Genomic DNA, 22565 nt, shown 5'->3' on the forward strand with positions numbered 1-22565 from the left:
ATCTAAAACAACGGCAACAGCAGCTATGGATAAGAACATAAGAACAAAGGTAACTGCAGAAGGCCTATTGGCCCATACGAGGCAGCTCCTATCTATAACCACCCAATCCCACTCGTATACTTGTCCAACTCGCGCTTGAAACAATCAAGGGACCCCACCTCCACCACGTTACGAGGCAATTGGTTCCACAAATCAACAACCCTGTTACTGAACCAGTATTTACCCAAGTCTTTCCTAAATCTAAACTTATCCAATTTATACCCATTGTTTCGTGTTCTGTCTTGTGTTGATATTTATAATACCCTATTAATATCCCCCTGTTATGTCCATTCATCCACTTGTAAACCTCTATCATGTCACCCCTAACTCTTCGCCTTTCCAGTGAATGCAACTTAAGCTTTGTTAATCTTTCTTCGTATGAAAGATTTCTAATTTGGGGAATTAACTTAGTCATCCTACGTTGGACACGTTCAAGTGAATTTATATCCATTCTATAATCTGGCGACCAAAACTGAACTGCATAATCTAAATGGGGCCTAACCAGAGCAAGATATAGCTTGAGAACCACACCAGGTGTCTTGTTACTAACGCTTTGATTAATAAATCCCAGTGTCCTATTCGCCTTATTACGAACATTCATGCATTGATCCTTTTGTTTTAAATTCTTACTAATCATAACTCCCAGATCCCTTTCGCAATCCGACTTCGCAATCTCAACACCATCTAGCTCGTATCTTGTAACTCTATTATCATTACCTACCCTCAGAACTTTACATTTATCAGCATTAAACTGCATTTGCCACTCCTTTGACCATTTCAAAACCCTATCTAGATCAACTTGAAGTGATAGTGAGTCGTCCTCCGAATTAATTTCCCTACCAATTTTCGTATCATCGGCAAATTTGCTACTCAAACCTGAATCTAAATCATTTATATATATTATAAACAACAGAGGTCCCAGGACAGAGCCCTGAGGTACTCCACTAACAACATTATCCCACTCTGACTTAACCCCATTCATACTAACTCTGTTTCCTTTGGAATAGCCATGCCCTAATCCAACTTAATATAGCACCCCCAATACCATGAGCTTCTATTTTTTTAATTAGTCTTTCATGTGGCACTGTATCAAAAGCTTTGCTAAAGTCAAGGTACACATCACAATCCTTACCACTATCAACTGCCTCAACTATGCTGGAATAAAAAGTTAGCAAATTTGTTAAACATGCACTGACATTTGTAAAACCATGTTGCGACTCATTTATTAATTTGTTTTTCAAGATGGAGACGAATTGTATTTGCAATTATTGATTCAAGTAATTTTCCCACAATAGACGTTAGCTAATTGGCCGATAGTTTGACGCAAGTGATCTATATCCTCTTAAAAATTGGTACCACATGTCGGAAAATCCGACACCATTTAATAATATCATACAGGCAGATAATATTGCTGTGTTGTATAAACAAGTTAACCCATAGAAAATGTAACTTATAGTGGAATTTCCGTCTATAGAAAACGGGATATCATTACCACATACTATTATAAATTCACCACCTATTATGGTGGGAATTATTCTTAAATACATTAGTCTTTGGAATTTACCATCATAAAAACATCTCATATAAATTAACTTAATTATCAGAATTAAAATAGAGTAAATGTGACCCTTCTATCACTTACTGTCATCTGGACAATGTAGGCCAGAAGCGTGAGTGAGGAGGGAGTGGTCAGCCATTGTTATTGTACTTAGACCAGAGGCGCACGGGAGCAAATACGGCTCCTGTTAATTTCTCTTGGACGAAGTGTTATGGAAACCAAAGGTGTACCATTATCAACACGCTGTCAACAAATACAAGCTAACTGTTCTGCCGAAACCCATTTATCTAATCATTTTTGGCCATTAATGTCAGTAGATAGGGTGATCCGGTTAGAATACGAAATCGCCTCATACTAAAGGTAATTAAGCCTAGGTCTTTATGGTTAAATGTACAGTGTTTTCTCTGATATAGCTGTCATATATTAGGATTCTGGCTTCATAGCTAGCGCCCTTTTGACAGGTCAAGACGAGGAAGCATGCTTTGTGTACCAGTTACTGGGTTATGGAAGCTACCTCAAAGAGGATAATTTGGTGTCTACATCCTGGTTATACCTGGTGGACTAAGGCCTGCTGTACAATAAGATAAGGAACCTCTTCAATGTTTAACAATATATGTAGTTTAATACTGTAGTTTGATTGGCTGCATATATATAAATTCAATATAAACACCCCCTAATGTGTAGTGGATCGATTTGTGAGATTATTGCAGAAATACAGTCCACTTATCATACAAATTGCTATCGAAGTATATAAATTAAATAAATATAAATCTCACAGGTCGGTTCCCACACCACATTAGCTACCTTCCATGACTCTGGCACTCTGCCTGACTCTATTGATTTATTAAATATGGTAGACAGTGGCTCGGAAAGCTCTTCTTTGCATTCTTTAAGCACCCTGGCAAACACTTCATCCGGCCCTGGGGATTTGTTTGGTTTTAGTTTTTCTAATTGTTTAATTACATCCTCCCTGGTAACTGCAAAACTAGTCAACCTGTCCTCATCCCCACCCACACAGACTTGTTCGGCTGAAGGCATATTGTTAAGTTCTTCTTTAGTAAATACAGATATAAAATATTTGTTAAAAATACTACTCATCTCCTTGTCATTATCTGTTGTTTGACCTGTCTCAGATTTTAATGGACCTATCCTTTCCCTAGTCTTAGTTCGATATAACCGAAAAAACCTTTAGGATTTGACTTTGCTTGCTCTGCTATGCGAACTTCATAGTTTCTTTTTGCTTTCCTAATCTCTTTTTTAACATTTCTAACCAGTTGTATGAATTCCCGTTCTAAACCGACTTCCCCATTCTTAATCCTTTTGTACCAAGCTCTCTTTTTACCTATAAGGTTCTTTAAATTATTTATCCACTTTGGGTCATTAGTGTTCGATCTATTCAATTTGTATGGTATACTACGTTCCTGTGCTTTGTTTAGAATATTCTTAAATAAGTTATATATTAAATCCACATCGAAATCCCTTTTACGTCACCTATCGCTGGGTTCATGTCTCGCTCTAAGACCGGCCCACACCCCATACCCAAGACTTTCCAATCTATTTGACCCAAAAAATTTCTTAGGCTATTAAAATAAGCTTTTCGAAAATCTGGCACTTTAACAGAATTTTCTCCTACAGGTCTGTTCCATTCTATGCTAAATCTGATTACTTTGTGATCACTGTTCCCTAGCTCACTCCCTATTTCGATGTCATTAATTTGTGTTTCCCTGTTAGTTAACACTAAATCTAAAATATTATTTTCCCGCGTTGGTTCCTTAATGTGTTGCATAAGAAAGCAATCGTCAATTAATTCTAGAAAATCTTCTGCTTCACAATTCCCTGTTTTGTTCACCCAGTTTATTCCACTAAAATTAAAGTCACCCATGACATAAATACTGTTAGATCTAGATGTTCTAGATATTTCATCCCATAGATGCTTTGCTTCCAATCTGTCTAAATTGGGTGGCCTATATATAACTCCTATTATAATATTATTTGCTTTTTCGTTTAATTCTATCCAAATAGTTTGTGTGTGGCTCAGTTTTGATTCCCTCATTGAGACTACATTTCAAATTGTCCCAAACATATATGGCTACTCCCCTCCTCGTCTAATATATCTGTGTGAAATAGTTTAAATCTATTTATCTGATATTCGGCTAATAGTTCTCTATTTTCTACATTCATCCACGTTTCGGTAAGTGCAATAATATCTATTTTTTCTGTGTAGACAAGAGCATTTAATTCATTAATTTTATTTCTTAGACTTCTACTGTTAGTGTAATATATCCTAAGTGAATTATTATTTTGAGGCCCTTTTCTTTCCCTGATCATTTTGCCAATTCTTTTCTCCCACAAACACACACTTTTATTATCACCTTCCTCCAAATCAATTCCCATACCACTATCTACTAACAGTTTAAACCCAAACAAACACCTCTAACCACTGGTTCCAACGAGTTCGCAACAGCAACAACCCCAGCCCTCGATAGATGCACCCCATCACGAGCATACATTTCATTTCTTCCATTGAAGTGTTCCCAGTTGTCTATGAAAGATATTGCATTTGATTTGCAATATCTTTCCAGCCAGCAATTGACACCAAGTGCCCTCGACATCCATTTATTTCCCACTCCCTTTCTTGGAAGAATGCCACATATGATCGGGATTCCTCCCTTGCTCCTAACTAATTCAATGGCTGTCCTGAATCTCTGTATTAGTTCCTCACTCCTAACTCGCCCAACATCATTACCCCCTGCACTAATACAAATAATGGGTTTGTTCCCATTTCCCGTCATAATATCATTGTTACGGCCCTCTCGGGACGCAACGGGGTTCTCACTCTGATGTTGTTAGAGGAAGATATATGTATCCGTTCCCAAGCCAGTAGTGGCTATCAAGGGATGAGATCCGTGACGCAAGTAACTTAAAAGGGAGTAGGGAAAGAAAGTTAAGAACTTAATATTATAATGTTCACCATCACCGATTAAATATATAGAATAAAAGAGTACACAAGGGGAGGGGTATTAACACTTTACAAGGGGATCATGCACAATCTAGTCTTCTGCTGAAGACTCTTGATCAAGAAGCTAGGTGCTGAGTCCGCGGTGCTTTCTTCGTGGCCTCAAGACGTGTCTTCTGAGAATGCCGAGCCTACCCTGGCCACAGGTCAGCCAAAACACAGGTCCACTGGGGGCACCGTCGTGGAGGCCGTCAACCACACGTCCAGCAGGTCTGCTGGCAGGTACTGAGCCACCAAGGCTGGTACGGCCACTCCATGAACGATAAAAGGGGTACGCCCTAGACAGGAGTCTCGTGTGATATCACAAATCACCCTCCTGTCCTCAATACCCCAGTGGATTATCGTCTCCAACAGTCGGTCCCGGGTAAATCCTTTCACTGCCACTCCACTGGCAGGCTAACACACCACAGTGTTCTTCCAGGGGGACGACGTCACAACAGCTGCAGCAAACTTCACAGTATGGAGACTGGCTGCCTCGGGTAGACTGACTCAACCTTCAACACAGTGGTCCCAGGTCGGCTCTGTAAACACACGTCATCAATAACCGGGACACTAATACATCTCACTTACGGGCTCGGGTACAAACACCTGACATATCCAGTCCATAGATGGCGCTGTCGTCGGAGCACCACCTCACCAGAGGTCAGGGGCGGCGGTGTTGAGCGTTGAACCAGACTGGAAACTGGTCCTCGAGGCCAGTACACGCTGTCCTCACCAGGTGTCGTCGTTCGTTTGGCGGGGGTTTCGGGAGCTGACCCACAGATGGCGTAGTTACTGCTCCTTGCTCGGACGCTGGATCCGGGTTCGTAACAATCATTCATGTTTCCTACAATATCACCAATTCCAGCTCCCGGATAGCAAACCCTTATTCTGTTCCCCCTATCTCTAGCTCTGGCTATTATACAGCAGGCCTTAGTCCACCAGGTATAACTAGGATGTAGACACCAAATTTTCCTTGTGTGAGGTAGCTTCCATTACCCTGGTAACTGATAAACAAAGCATGCTTCCTCGTCTTGACCTGTCAAAAAGGCGCTAGCTATGAAGCCAGAATCCTAATATATGACAGCTATATCAGAGAAAACACTGTACATTGAACCATAAAGACCAAGGCTTAATTACCTTTAGTATGAGGCGATTTCGTAACTGGCTCACCCTGTCTACTGACATTAATGGCCAAAAATGATTAGATAAATGGGTTTCGGCAGAACACTTGGATTGTATTTGTTGACAGTGTGTTGATAATGGTACACCTTTAGTTTCCATCACACTTCGTCCAAGAGAAATTAACAGGAGCCGAATTTGCTCCCGTGCGCCTCACTGGTCTTAAACAATAACAATGGGTGACCACTCCCTCTCAGCTGACGCCTCCCTCACTTTGTAGAGATGTCAGCAACTGATTGAATGGTCACATCTACTCTATTTTTAATTGATAATTAAGTTAATTTATGAGATGTTTTTATGATGGTAAAGTCCAAAGACTAATGTATTTAAGAATAATTCCCAGCAGAATAGCTGGTGAATTATAATAGTATGTGATAATGATATCCCGTTTGCTATAGACGGAAAATTCCACTACAAGTTACATTTTCTATGGGTAACTTGTGTATACATTGGCAGCAATATTATCTGCCTTTATTGATATTATTAAATGGTGTCGGATTTTCCGACAATAATTTAAGATTTATATGGCTCCCTTCACATAGGGTAATATTGGTGAATGAGGCAGTTGATGTGATAGCGAAGAGAGCTTCAGAAAAACTCTTGTCGATGTTGTATGTCATAAAACTTTGAAACGGACATGAATCAAGATGATCCAAGAAGATAAATAAAAAGTAACGAGAACTGTTATTGTGGACATCAGTAACACACACAAGCATTATGCGTCCTTCGCTTATGGTAGAGGAAAGTCTATTTGGAAGGATTCAATTTACGAGATTAATAATAGGATACAAATGTTTTTGGCATTACGGTGTTGTCAGTGAAATAGATAAGAGCGTAAATTATGTAGTATGTTGCACGCCCACACCTTAGATCATTATATTAGTGTCAACTTAATAACTATATAAATAAGGAAATAAGTAGTATACCACATCAAATTGTTAAGATGTGTGATAGTGTGATACAGAATACTTTGGAGTTATAAACACTGCCCCAAGAGTGTAACACACACATGCTGTGTTTACTGGATTAACCTGCAATGTAAAATGTGATTCTTGTACTTTGACTCGTGTATTTGGGTGCCTCTTGAGGGACTTGAAGTAGATGGTAGAAATAGCCTAAGCTACTTTATCCCTTTGAGATTATTTTATTGTTTCTGTAAACGTACTTACACCATTTTCAAAACTCACATTTTGATCAAAGTTTCCCCAATTTTGTGTTTCTGCTTTGCTATCTCTTAGTCATACAACATAAGAAGCCTCAATTATCTTAATTTTTTTCTTGGAACTCCCTTGTTGAATTAGGTTTAATTTTTTTGGAGCATTCCCATGACATTCAAAATTTTTGTCTTTGTTCTTGTGTTGTGCATGAACATTTTGCAAATGTTGTCTTCAACTTTCTTGGTTTCAAAGAATCATTTGGCAAAGCTTTGATACAAATAACGCATGGAGGTTTTTTTTCCAATGATGGACGTGAATTCACAATAAACATGTGAAACGTCGTACGCTCATTATCTGACACACATGATAAGCTTCAAATTGTGTCTAAAACACACGAATAATTCAGACTGTATTAAATTTATAATATAAAGAACTTTTCCGTGCAAACAGCGAGGCGGACTTTATTCACTGCTATCCAAGAGAGACCTGGGTCAAACTATCAGTAACCAAATTAAGGGACGTCCTCTAAGTAATACGGCTACATTGGTAGTATTACGACGAACAGACGGTCAGCTGATTCTGATACTGGTTTCAAGCCACATGGCCAGGTATGGCTAGCCACCTTGCCAGAGCAATGCCAGGTAGCCAGTAAGTACACCGGGTTAGGGAGTTAGTCAGGTGGTGGGGGTGAGTGTGATGGCTTGCCATGGCCTTGGCTGCAGTGCCACCAAGTTTTGTGGAAAATGTGCAGAAGTATATGGAGTTAGACGGCCGTTTGAGTGCCGTAAGGTTTCTTACGTGCGATCCCTGTGCAACAGGGATCGCACATCTAAGCTGGTATTGTTGTTACACTCGTATGGGCCAATAGGCCTCTGCAGTTACCTTCATTCTTAAACACATGATGACTAATATATACAAACTCGCTTATTCATCGATTGACAGTTTCAAGTTGATTTTTTTATATCAACTATGTATTTTAATGGATTTAAACCAGTTTCTCAACATGGAGCATATGACCCACATGGGGGCAAAAATGGAAACTGGGTTGTGTGATATTAGTGAGTGCCATTTTCTTTGCTTATATAATGAGTGAGGAGGGGGGGGGGGGGGGGGTAATTTTGACATTATTATAAAAGGTTGAGAACCATTTGTTTAAGCTTAAATGTCATGGCTTAGTGACGAGCACAAGTCAAATTATTATTATCGGACAGTTAGCTGTGGCGCTGGAAGTTTGTATTATTTTCGTGTTGATTTTGCTAAGCCAGCTAACTCTAAAACTCAACCCCCCCCCCCCCCCCCGAACTAAAAAAAAAATCCTGGGGAATTACCCCTGAACTAGACAGTCAAAACACTCGATAATTTACATTTGAGCCATATATGTAATAAACTACATGTATATATGAAGTAACTGTATCATGTATATATTAAAGCATGTATTAATATCATGGATCAAAATCACTTCAAGGTGATATAGATAGGCTTCTAAATTATAAAAAAACCGGCAGATAGTTTAATACTGACAAAAGTAAGGTTATGAGGCTAGTAATGATATAGTCACAGGATATCAGGGGGAAGGTGATGAGATTGAGAAAGGAATCTTGGTCATAATTAGTAAGAACTGGAAGCAAAAAAATCTATGCATAACTGTTCGAAATAAGGCAAATAGGACCCTGGGAATATTTCTAGAAGCGTTAGCAATAAAACACCTTGTGGCTTTCTGCAGCTGTAACTAGCTAGGGAGGTCGGTCGGCCGAGCGGACAGCACGCTGGACTTATGATCCTGTGGTCCTGGGTTCGATCCCAGGCCCCGGCGAGAAACAAATGCATAGTTTCTTTCACCCTATGCCTCTGTTACCTAACAGTAAAATAGGTACCTGGGTGTTAGTCAGTTGTCACGGCTGCTTCCTGGGGGGTGGAGGCCTGGTCGAGGACCGGGCCGCGGGGTCACTAAAAGCCCCGAAATCATTTCAAGATAACCTCAAGAGGATAGCTCGTTAGGCCTTATTTAGATTATGATGATCAGTTTTGTAGCCATACTATTGAACGCGTCATGCATAGAATGACAACGTTAACACCACGAATTAGGAACCTACCTTGTGGAAAAAGATTGTTAAAGCTTAATTTACATTATCTAGTAAGGCGAAGAGTTAGGGGTGACCCTGATTGAAGTGTAAAGTTAAACTACGTTTGAGACAAAGTACATCTCACGGGGATAGAGTAGTTTAGGCTATTTCTACCCTTCCCTTCCCCTCCCTACGTGTACAAGCGGAAGAACGGGCATAACAAGGTTAAGGTATAAAAACAAAAACACAATAGAATACGAAACAATGGACGAAAATTATAAAAGTTTAGATTTAGGAAAGACCTGGATAAATACTGGTTTGGTAACAGGGTTATGATTTTTGGAACAAATTACCAGGGTAACATAATAGATGTAGGGTCCCTTGATTGTTTCAAGCGTAGGTTAGACGTATAAGAATGACTGTGAATATAAATAGAAGCTGCCATGTGAGGGTCAATATCCTTCATTTTTGTTCATAAAGCAGACTTGGATTGTTTTACCGATCGTTTGGAACCGTTAACAGGAGCTGCCCTTAATGTCCAAATGTTTTCTACTGTTCTGATGCTAGAAAAGAATAATAATGGCAGAAGTTAACAACAATAATAATAATCACGAAATAATGGAAGCAAATTAGATCATTTTCGAACTAGAAAAAATATTAGTTTGTGAATTAGGTTGTAGATTAATGATACAAATTCAGGCAATGTTGGTTAGCAACCAAAGGTGTCCTCTCGAATAATGCATCCCATTTTAATGTCAAAATTCCAAACAGCAATTTAGTTGATCATTTTGTCCGTCGTGGCAACTCCAGAAGACGGGCCGATGTAACCGGCGTGTGACTGCTGAAGTGATTCAAGTGTATGTTAGTGTTACTTTATTATTATTCTCCAGTTAAGCAAACTACCAAGACTGGATGTGTTGATCAAAGGCTGCTTCAGCGTCTATGTATTTCATTATGTTCATCTCATTGTAAATAACAAATATGACTACTCAGCCTTAGGGAAGCTTAATTTTAAGAAGCAACTTCATTTACCCCAAAACACACTGGTTGTACAATGGTTTAAGAGGCGAACACACACAGCTTCTCTGCAAGATATGGAATTACATGCTGAATTTGGTAAATGTCAGAGGTTGTTAAAACATGTTTTATTTCATATTATATAAAGTTTATATCATTGTTTATATCAAACAATAAAATTACAACTTGGAATAAATGATTTTAATTTTTTAGGGTTTTTAATATTTAGACATGAATTTGAGTAATTGTCTGGAACTGTACGAGCGGCCTCGAACGCCCGTAGAGTCTAGATGTGACACCAGCTGCATTGACATTTCACGTGTAAAGTGTTCATTATTGTTGTAAAGTTTACGAACATTATTTGTTAATGTTTGAGTGTGGTCAGCCCGGGGCACTACATCCTTGATCTTCACTATATATCCCAATTCTCCATCACTTAATCAGTTTGGGATATCAACAGTGATGTTATTGATTGAACGTTTGTGTCTGGCTGTCAAATATTTTGCCTCGAAGTTGAGCATCATGAGGGAGTCGCCTTCCTCTATGATCACTGGTGGTATGTTAAGTCATGTCATGGGTTAACTTAATGTGTTAACGAACGTGTCTGATGAACGTTTTGTTTTAAGCATGTTGAGCATCTGGATGGGGTCGGCATCTTTCACGACCTCTGGTGGTACATCTAGCATGTTGGACAGCACGGGCAGAAATGCTTTCGTTTTTAAATGTTCTGGAAATAGATTTGAAAGTTCTAAAAGGCAAACTGGGAATTCGTTTAATTATTGTGCTCCTTCCTGGGAGGTTTCCTTGGGCATAAACGAATTCTAGTTAACACTCTCTTCGGGATCCCGAGGCTCATGTTTTCCATAGATGTAAGCCTTCATAACTGCAGTCGCCATCACTACAGAAATGCAGTATAATCTCCAATTTTTCCAGTAGTAAAGTGATGCACTCGAACTCTGACGATGATTTATTGATCTAGCTGCACTGCTCTAAATAAGTGACGCTTGCGTTAATGTCCGAAGGTGGAAAATGGTCAGATGGGTAGTTGATGAAGACTTGGGGTCGGTAGGTCCTATGGTGACCAAATGGATTAAGATTAAGCCACCCAAAAGGTGGCGCGGGCATGAATAGCCCGAAAGTGGAGGCCCTTTGGAACCATTACCAATAGTTGAAACTAGAGATCTGTAAATGGATGGATTTTTTTTTATGGGGGCGCGGATGGCGGTCACGGAAGGCAAGCAATACCACTTACAGAGCTGGTGATTTAATGAAGGCCTCTAGGTCTTCCGTGTTTTCTTAGTCCGAGTCTTGCTGCTAGTTGACATGGCTGTGTTGTCGTCCGTGGCGTAGTTCGTTGTTGGGGATTTTGGTCTCATGGCCTGAGGTTGAGGCTGGTTCTGAAGTCGACGAGTTGTGATGGAAGCTTGTTCGGTAACGTCGGTGGTGGTTGTGGTCGGAGACAGCACGTCTGCGAGCGCTTCTGTTGAGATTGTGATGGAGGTAGCTTTCGGGGCTGGAATGGAAGATGCTGCTGTTTGTGCAGCCTGGGTCTTTAGTGGAGCTGACGTCTGAGTTGATATCGACCTAGCAGTCGACCTTGTGGAAGTCCCGGGTGTGATAGGGGAGGTAGAGACACTTGCGTCAGGGGCTGTGATGAGGTCCAGGCCATTGTCTAGGTACAGCACATTTAGTTCCCTGATGAATCGGTGGTAGTCGGTTCCCATTGGGGGCCCCTGGGGGCCCCATTGTGAAAGCTGGCTTGACTGGTAAGAGGAACAACTGTTTGGTAAGACTGGGAATCGTCTGGTTGGTTGGTAAGATCTGAGGTGTTTGTTGTAGCATCAGGGGCTCTGGTGGCTGGGTTGAGGAGGTTAACTTTCTTGGTTTTCAACCTGGGCCTTTATTTTTTCCTTTCTGCCGGGAAAGCGGTGTGAAATTACAGGTTGATTGCCGTTGCGGAGAAGGCAGCGATGGGTTGTCGATTTGCAGATGGAATAATGGTCCTGGGTGCAAAGGTTCCACTTTTGGATGGGGTGTTGACACTTGTTGGTGGGATGGGAGTAATCGTAGCACGGAAAGCCCTGGGAGCTCATGGTATCGTTCCTTCTCCACTTGGAAGGGTGGAATCATGATGCAGAAGCAGTGCAGACCATGTGTGGCAGCCTGGTTGGTCCCGGCTATGGTGGTGAAGGATATCTTCATGCTGGTGTGTGTCATCGTCGGTATCGGTGCTGCAGGATATAACATCGAATACCCTTTGGCTCGTTTTCTTCCTCGATGTTGGTAATGATCTCCGTTTGTTCTCGGTCCGTGATCCAGTGGCTGCTCCCGCTGATAGAGACTGCTCGGTCGGCGATGTACTGATGTGGGAAGAGAGGAAAGAAGTGGTGCACTTTTCTAAGTGTGCAATCGATTTAATTTTTTTTTTTTTGATCCCCCACTAAAGAAAGAGAACAATATTCTCACCTTCATGACCAAAGTAAATGGGTGTAATCAGACGACTTCTTTTAAGATCTTAAAGACGTCGCTTTTGGTGAAAGTATGGCCGTCCATGGGGCGAGTCCTGACTTTTAGGCATTTGTGACGCATAATAGTTGTTGAAACGCCCTCAACGGGTCCTAGTGGCGATGGATGTCGTGTGTCAACCCGTCCTCTTAAAAATAACGTCACTTTTGGCTGGTATGCGCGATATGGCTAAATTTGGACGTAATTTGAAATGAAATCGACTCACAAAAGTGACGTTCTGTTCCGTTTTCTGTTTGAGTCGTCCGGCTTACGCGCAGAGGTTATGAGAGGACTCTTTAAATTAACGTTTTTCATAACGTTTTGAAGCTTTATGAGAATTTCCTGCCCACCTAACCTATCAGAGGACCCTTAACTTAATGTTGTTGAAAAAATAAATCCCAAATTCATTTTCATATTTTTTTCAATTTCAAATTACGTCCAAATTCGGCCATACGGGCAAACGGCCAAAAGCGACGTTCTTTTCAAGAGGACAGGCTGCTTGTGTAGTTAGTCAGGATTGCTGGTGTGGACCGGGTGGGTGGGTGTGTTTGTGTGTGTGTGTGTGTGTGTGTGGACCAAATGGATTAAATGATGAATATTAAGCCACCCAAGAGATGGCACAGGGCATGAATAGCCCGTAAGTGGTAGATTTTTTAGTAAAATTATACCGTGTGTTGTTCGCATTTCATATCTATCTATATATACTTAATATCGCTGCTATCGCAAGGAAGGATACTGATTGACAGGATTTGAGGGTGTTGTCCAGCTGCCGGACACCTTTTTTGACCAGAATAATGGCAGTGTTGATGGCTTCATGGTGGTTACTGCAAGATTCAGGGGCTTTTAAAGCTCTTAAAAGGTCGTTGGTTGCTTCATATTCCTGGAGATAGTGAAGTAGTGGGTTTTCTGTGATTGTTTGGCAAAAGATGCATTCCCTCTGTCTGGGTTAGCCAATCTCCCAGTTGCATCTGTAACCTAGACGTAGTCTATATAACCGAACTGCTTTTCCCTGTGGATGGCCCTGAAAATGCCATATTGTAGAGGGTGAACCTTCTGCTACTCGGTTGTAGATGGGCTTTGTTGAGGTGTGAGTGTTTTTTGGTGATGGTGTTTTTTATGTATTCGAGGCAGGGCTGGATTGTTTTATTAATCACTGGATAACTAGTTAGCAATTTCATCGCCTTTCTCATTTTAATGCGATTCCAATATGGAAGGGGTCCAGTTTAAGGTTATGTTGAGTCCTCTTTCTTTTAGCTACTGCTCCAAGATACAAAATGGTGGTAATTATTTCCACGTTTGTCTTTCTACCGCATTTTTCCTAATATTTGAAGTGCAGCTTTTGAGTGTGTGTGATTGCACATAGAGAGAGTTGTGCAATCTCACATGGGAATGCCTTTTGATTGGCAAACATCTCGGTTTGAGTTGAAGATATTGGTCCTTCCAGTCTCCCAATAGACCTGTTCGCTGTCCATGCAAAGAGCATCACCACCCATATTCTGTGTCAACCGATCCGTCTGTGAAGACGTGAGTGGCTCCTGCTACTGCTATGCTGCTCATTAGATTTTCTATGATGCACCTTAGAATTGTTGGATCATAGGCAGCTTTTTCATTGGAAGACTTTTCCCGTAAGACATATTATAGGCTCTCTTACTATTTTGAAGATAGGCTACATGGAGCCTGAGAGCTGAGTGGACAGCGCTTCGGATTCGTATTACCTAGGTTCCGGGTTCGATTCTCGTGGAGGCGGAAACAAATGGGCAGTTTCTTTCACCCTGATGCTCCTGTAACCTAGCAGTAAATAGGTACCCGAGTTACACCTGCTACGGGCTGCTTTCCTGGGGGTGTGTAACAAAAAGAATGCCTGGTCCCCGCAACCCGGTCCTCGACGTTAAGCCCCGAAATCATCTCAAGATAACCTCAAGGTAAGGCTCCTCCCACGGTGGGCAACAAGTGTAGTTTGGGTGTAGGTGATCACCTCCTCTATCAAGAATCGTACTTTTTAATTGTAATCGTTTAGAAATTTTCCCCGCTCTGGCAGCCCAAGAGTTTCTATTGTCTTGTTTAAATCCAACCACCAAGGCCTGTCTTGCTGGGATTGGATCAGGAGAATAAATTATCTTGCTGATAATTGTAGCTGCTGTTTGATATTTTCTTTCTTGAAGAGAGGGCAAACTAGTTTCCAATCTTCGTTTCAAGCCTGGTCTACATAGAGGGCTCCCACGGCAGCTCTCATAGCATTGATTTTGGCTACTTCAAGCCTTTTCCACTTGTTGTAATGGGATAGAGTGCAGGTGCGGCATAGTCGATCAATGACCTGACTGCCTGTAAATATGTGCGAAAGACTTGCAAATTGGCTTCTCCAGAGAGGGAGGTTAGCGACCTGAGGATTGCCGTCCGGGCCGCAGTGTTCTCTCAAGTAAGAGACCTCAGCATTAAAATGTTTCCAGGATTATTCCTAGATACTGATAAGTGTCTACCCATTCAATTGGTTGACCCTGTACTGTGAGTGGGATGTTCGGTGTCAGTATTTTTATGGGCATGGCTTTTGTCTTGGTAGGGTTGAATTTGATAGCAATCTGCTTTACGATTCACTGAAGCAGTCTAAGCATTTGGGTGCAAGGCGTGCCGCATCTCTTCCTTTTATAATAACAAAGTCGTCCGTGTAATTTAGCAGCCTTGCAGTGTTGTAGGAGTTTCTCATTATTCTTTCCATGAAACAGTTGAAGAGAAGGGTGCTGAGAATGCCTCCTTGCGGTGTACCATTCATATCTTTTCACGAGTCTCTGAATACAAATTTCACTCTTGCTTCTGAGACAGTTTTTAGTCCAGGAAAGGTGGTTGCCTTTGACCTCTTTGTCGATGAGACGGCAGAGAATAGCTGGGATGCGAGCCAGTTAAAGGGCTTCTCGATGTCCAGGAATATCACCATTCCTGGTCTGTCATTCTAATGGGCTAACAGTTGTAGTACATTCCACTGTGCCAACTTTTATAGGCATACATGTCCTGGTGCAGTTTAGGCATGTTCCACTCAAGTCTGTTGCGTGCCATTCTGTCAGCCTTCTTGGCTGCAAAGCTTTGGAGGGATGGGCCTTGGATTAGCTGGATCTTTGGGTTTCGTGATCGGCACTGTCTGCCCTATTGAAAGCTATAGGTCTAGTTTGAGAAGTCCAGGCTAAATTAATTAAACTAAGCTATGCAGCGGCCCCCTCTTGGCCAAGGTATCTAATTATTTTAAAAGTTGTCTCCAGGGGGATGTATCTTTATAGTTTTTCTTAACCCGACTGAGCTCATCCAGTGTGAAAGGGTGTTAGTATTAGACTTCTGCACATGCTGTACGGATTCTGTGCCACCTTTCGTCCTCTAATTCTGTCTGCACTGTTAGTTCATCTGGTGGAAGCTGGTTACTGGCTGCTCTTTCAGCAAATTTGGTTGCTAGTACCAAGTGATGAAGATGCGAACAAACTTGAATGGTCCGCAAGCATGTATGCAATTGAAAACTCCACACCCCCAGAAGTGACTCGAACCTATGCAGCCAGAGGCACTATGCAACTGGCGAACACAGTAGCTTAACCACTCGACCATCCGTGACCGTACAAAAGACAATGATAGCCTTGGCTATTTAGCCCACCGTCCCGACGGCACTTAGTGAACATGGGCATAGTTATTTCATCAAATCACCTCATTCTCGTGGGGCCACGTGAGCAACATAATGAGTAGATTGAATATATTGATTTGTTAAATATATAATGTGCTGGTTTTTATCTCGATTACGAGGCCTAAGAAAATAGTAATAACTTGATCCTCGCGGTGACGGCACAGATATGACTAACATTAAAAGTATAATTCATATTTTAATAACGTGAATAATCCTCAAAATACCTAAATTTAAGTATTATTTCGTAGTTTTAAAAGCTAAAAATCCTCATGGCGGTATAATATTAGAAGTGTGTTTTAAGTAGTTAATTGTTACAATGGGAAATATTTCATAATTATAAGTGTAAAATGATCTAGTTATAAATTTATATGTATTATAGAGGGAGGAGTCACTCTTACTATCTTGGTGATTTTATTGTGTAAGCATTATTGCACCCAATTGGAAAATAAGATTTCTGGTATATATACAATAAAAATTTTATGACATGTACAAGATAAAATTGTAATAACATGAATGTTTATAATAGTACTGAATAGACAAATTTAGTTTTAGTAATGGTTATCGAACTAACAGTTCTCATACTTTAAAAACAAATAAATAGTAATTGTCATAATTACATATAATTTGTTATAATTACAAGAGAATATGGGAATACAGGGTAATGGTATCCTAGCAATGCAGGGTATTATTCAAGTGGCTGTTTGATATTGACATGTTTGTAGATACGATAGCAGTCTTTGTGTTATACACCTTGAAGCCCACTCTTGGGATACTGACATCGGTTCCGTCGGGTAACTGTGCAGAGTTTATCAGATTTTTCAAGATTGCTTCATGTTGCGAGTGAACCCTTGGCTCTCTTAATAGGCAAGTTTGGTAGCATCTACCCAACGTCGCTTAAATAGGGTGACGCGGGGGTTAAAACTGTAGTCCTGCAAGTGAAGACCTCGGGTGTCCAGGAGGGGCAACTCTCTCCATCCTCAGATCAAACAGCTTCGGCGTCTTCTAAACCTTTACATAGAAGACCGTTGTGTCGAAACTTCCCAGGCCTCATAAGACTACGTGCAGATTCTTCAGTTTATTTTTGAGTAAAAAGAGAACACGTTAATATGGATACAGTGCACGAATAAGAAGTAAATATATGACAAAAATAATTGAAATAATGACAGCTAAAATTACATTCTCTAGGAAAACGAAGAATGAATTAATATGAACAAATCCACAAGGCCGTGATGAGGGTTCGAACCTACGTCAGGGATGATCCCAGACGCCTTATTCTACTGCGCCACGACATTGTAAAAAAATTGCAACCTTGAGTGCAACTGCCCTCACAAGGCTCACGCAGCTTCTCCGGGTGAAGTCGCGTCTAGGATTCTCTCGGACGTAGGTTCGAACCTTCATTATGGCCCTTGTAGATTTGTTCATTTGATGAATAACGCTATTTTGATTTTTGTATGAACGTAAGAACATAATAACAAAGGTAACTGCAGAAGGCCTATTGGCCCATACGAGGCAGCTCCTATTTATAACCACACAATCCCACTCATATACTTGTCCAACCCGCGCTTGAAACAATCGAGGGACCCCACCTCCAGCACGTTACGCGGTAATTGGTTCCACAAATCAACAACCCTGTTACTGAACCAGTATTTACCCAAGTCTTTCCTAAATCTAAACTTATCCAATTTATACCCATTGTTTCGTGTTCTGTCTTGTGTTGATACTTATAATACTCTCTTAATATCCCCTTTATGTCCATTCACCCACTTGTAAACCTCTATCATGTCACCCCTAACTCTTCGCCTTTCCAGTGAATGCAACTTAAGCTTTGTTAATCTTTCTTCATATGAAAGATTTCTAATTTGAGAATTAGATTTGGGAATTAACTTCTCATCCTCATCCATCGTTATCCTACGCTGCACACGTTCAAGTGAATTTATATCCATTTTACCACTCGGACTTGACTCTATTTATATTATCTCTGTTTCCTTTGATATAGCCATGCCCTAATCCAGCTTAATATAGCACCCCCAATACCATGAGCCTCTATCTTTTTAATCAGTCTTTCATGTGGCACTGTATCAAAAGCTTTGCTAAAGTCAAGGTACACATCACAATCCTTACCACTATCAACTGCCTCAACTATGCTAGAATAAAAAGATAACAAATTTGTTAAACATGAACGGCTGTTTATAAAACCATGTTGCGACTCAATTATTATTTTATGTTTTTCAAGATGAAGACGAATTTTATTTGCCATTATAGATTCGAGTAACTTTCGCACAATAGACGTTAGGCTAATTGGTCGATAGTTAGACGCAAGTGATCTATCTCCTTTCTTAAAAACTGGTATCACATTAGCAACCTTCCAAAACTCTGGCACTATGCCAGACTCTATTGACTTATTAAATATGGTTGACAGTGGGTCACAAAGCTCCTCTTCGCATTCTTTAAGCACCCTGGCAAACACTTCATCCGGCCCTGGGGATTTGTTTGGTTTGAGTTTTACTATTTGTTTAAGAACATCCTCCCTGGTAACTGCTAAACTCGTCAACCTGTCCTCGTCCCCACCCACATAGACTTGTTCGGCTGAAGGCATATTGTTAAGTTCCTCTTTAGTAAATACAGATACAAAATATTTATTAATAATACTACTCATCTCTCATCACTATCTGTTATTTGACCTGTCTCAGTTTTTAATGGACCTATCCTTTCCCTAGTCTTAGTACGATATAACTGAAAAAAACCCTTTAGGATTTGTCTTTGCTTGCCCTGCTATGCGAACTTCATAGTTTCTTTTTGCTTTCCTTCTCTTTAACATTTCTAACCAGTTGTACGAATTCCTGTTCTAAAGTGACCTCCCCATTTTTAATCCTTTTGTACCAAGCTCTCTTTTTACCTATAAGGTTCTTCAAATTCTTTGTTATCCACTTTGGGTCATTAGTATTCGATCTATTCAATTTCTATGGTATACTACGTTCCTGTGCTTTGTTTAGAATATTCTTAAATAAGTTATATATTGAATCCACATCGAAATCCCCATTTACGTCACCTATTGCTGTGTTCATGTCTCGCTCCAAGACCGGCCCACACCCCATACCAAAGACTTTCCAATCAATTTGACCAAAAAAAATTCTTAGGCTATTAAATTCAGCTTTTCGAAAATCTGGCACTTTTAACAGAATTTTCTCCTACAGGTCTATTCCATTCTATGCTAAATCTGATTTCTTTGTGATCACTGTTCCCTAGCTCACTCCCTATTTCGATGTCATTAATTTGTGTTTCCCTGTTAGTTAACACTAAATCTAAAATATTATTTTCCCGTGTTGGTTCCTTAATGTGTTGCGTAAGAAAGCAATCGTCAATAAATTCTAGAAAATCTTCTGCTTCACTATTCCCGGTTTTGTTCAACCAGTTTATTCCACTAAAATTAAAGTCACCCATGACATAAATACTGTTAGATCTAGATGCCCTAGATATTTCATCCCATAGATGCTTGGCTTCCATTCTGTCTAAATTTGGTGGCCTATATATAACTCCTTATTATATTATTATTTGCTTTTTCGTTTAATTCTATCCAAATAGTTTGCGTGTGGCTCAGTTTTGATTCCCTCTTTGAGACTACATTGCAAATTGTCCCTAACATATATGGCTACTCCACCTCCTTGTCTAATATATCTGTGTGAAATAGTTTAAATCCATTTATTTGATATTCAGCTAATAGTTCTCTATTTTCTACATTCATCCACGTTTCGGTAAGTGCAATAATATCTATTTTTTTCTGTGCAGACAAGAGCATTTAATTCGTTAATTTTATTTCTTACACTTCTACTGTTAGTGTAATATACCCTAAGTGAATTGTTATTTTGAGGCCCTTCTCTTTCCCTGATCATTTTGCCAATTCCTTTCTCCCACAAACACACACTTTTATTACCTCCTTCCTCCAAATCAATTCCCATACCTCTATCTACTAACAGTTTAAACCCAAACAAACACCTCTAACCACTTCTTCCAACGAGTTCGCAACAGCAACAACCCCAGCCCTCGATAGATGCACCCCATCACGAGCATACATTTCATTTCTTCCATAGAAGTGTTCCCAGTTGTCTATGAAAGATATTGCATTTGATTTGCAAGATCTTTCCAGCCGGCAATTGACACCAATTGCCCTCGACATCCATTCATTTCCCACTCCCTATCTTGGAAGAATGCCACATATGATCGGGATTCCTCCCTTGCTCCTAACTAATTCAATGGCTGTCCTGAATCTGTGTTAGTTCCTCACTCCTAACTCGTCCAACATCATTACCCCCTGCAAAATGTAATGGGATAATGGATAATACTGGTTCGGTAACATGGTTGATATTGTGTGGAACTAATTACTGCTGTAACATATTAGCAGTGGGGTACCTTGATTGTTTCAAGAGTAGGTTAAACACGTATATGAATGAGATTGGATATATACAAGATGTATACAAGATGGGTGGATATATACAAGAGCTATCTCATATGTGCAAATAGGCCTTCTGCACTTACTTTCATTCTTATGTTCTTAATGGGTTTAATAAGTGCAATGAAGCTAAATTTGTGACTGTGGGGAGACACATTAGGTGCTACGAAATAGACGAGGATTAATCGAACATTTACCTGAACCTGAACATCTTTCCTCAGTTATGCAGTTTAGTTTGCATTTATTGATCAATTTAACAGGTACGAGGTTGTTGTACTTACCATGAACTTCGCAATCAGTTGACGAATGTCGACCACAACATTCTCATCTGTCTGCTTACGCTTATCTACCTCGCTCCATCTTTCTGAAATTACAAAATAAGAATTTTATAATTTTTAACCTGTTTTGTATATACGCATATTTGGAAAAAAATATATAAATTTAAAAAACATAGTTTTACCGATACATGTATACTGTCGATAATGTTGGTACATTTCACACTTCAAGTAACTATACTAGAGATATTTCTTTAGTCATGGTTCAACTGGTAATAAGAGTCAAGGGACGCGAGTTCAATCGCATTGCAGTCCCACTATATTTTAGCGCAGATAAATCACACTCTTTTCAGTTCTTTATATACAATATATTAAAATTCAAGAACCTAACTTAGCTTCTTCCACCACAAGCTAATAAACAAACAGCTTAGATTGGATAACACAAACTATTGATCCTCAAATGACTGTAAACTTCCCACTGACCAATTCTCCTAACTGTCATCTTCACTACTTATTTACTAACACTTTCCCAACTCCTTACCTCTGTCTAGTATGAAGTAGCCGAGGCTGATGTGCCCGTGGTCTGGGTCAGCTGCAACATGTTTGAGCTCCTTGGCTTTGCTCCAGAGAGAATCTTGCAGTTTCTTCATGCTGAGTTTCATGCTATCTGGCAGGTCCAAGTAGGCGTAGTGGGTAGCTTCCCTCCTGGCGGGCATTTCGGATGAGATCTGCAATGAAACTAACACAAGTTTAATGTGTCTGGCAAGTTTAATATATAGATGTTTATTTAATCTGTAACTTCTAAGATTGCAAAGGATTCGAGCTATTTTCTTACGTCGTGAAAGCATTTGTGATGCGATCTGCACTGATAACACAAGTATAATATACCAGCCCATCCTCCAGTTTTGGTAGTACTTACAGTAACGATGAGGACATTAGTATATTTACCGACGTACAACGAAATTAGAACGTAGAAATCTGAACTCTGAACAAACCGGGAACATTTTTTCTTAATTGTGTTATTTTGACAGACTAATCTGAAACAGTAAAAAATGTCATCTGTATATTTTGTGGAAAGGTTTGTAATGTTGTGTACCTTGACTTAAGCAAACCTTATGATACGGCTTCCATATTTACATATTTTTCATATTTACACCGTCCTGAAGTGATTAATCCAACTTAATATAGCAGCCCCAGTACCGTGAGCCTCTATCTTTATAATCAATCTTTCATGTGGAACTATATCAAAAGCTTTGCTACAGTCAAGGTACACATCACAAACCTTACCATTATTGACTACCACAACTATGCTCGAATAAAATTATAGCATGTTAAGCATGAACGGCCATTTGTAAATCGATGTTTGAATCATTTATATATATTTATCTCAGTTGACAGCTGACCTGTTTCAGTTTTTACTGGTCCAGGACGGACCAAAACGTCGAAGCTTCTCAACGAAGTAGAGGTTTATGTAAAAAAAAAAAAGTAAAAATAATGAGAAGTTTGAGTTGCGGTCATCATAGATACTCCTCTCTAATGGTCGACAGATTGACATGCTGGAAGCTTTTACCCCTCGCATTTACATTCTTCTATAATAAAAATTAAAGTGTGTTCGTGGTTAAGGGATGGTAATGAATGGAGAAGGTAGAAAGAAGAAGAAATGTGGAAAGGA

General features: G+C 40.0%; 1 protein-coding gene across 1 annotated transcript; it reads right to left on the reverse strand.

The window, feature by feature from the left end:
* Window positions 1-11288: 11288 nt before the first annotated feature.
* On the reverse strand, window positions 11289-11735 carry LOC138363979 (glutamate--tRNA ligase-like). The gene has a single exon (XM_069323430.1). It carries the CDS (start codon window positions 11733-11735, stop codon window positions 11289-11291), a length of 447 nt encoding a protein of 148 aa, XP_069179531.1.
* Between the last annotated feature and the right edge of the window lie 10830 nt (window positions 11736-22565).

Source organism: Procambarus clarkii, chromosome 12 (assembly GCF_040958095.1).
Source record: "Procambarus clarkii isolate CNS0578487 chromosome 12, FALCON_Pclarkii_2.0, whole genome shotgun sequence".
NCBI lineage: Eukaryota > Metazoa > Arthropoda > Malacostraca > Decapoda > Cambaridae > Procambarus > Procambarus clarkii.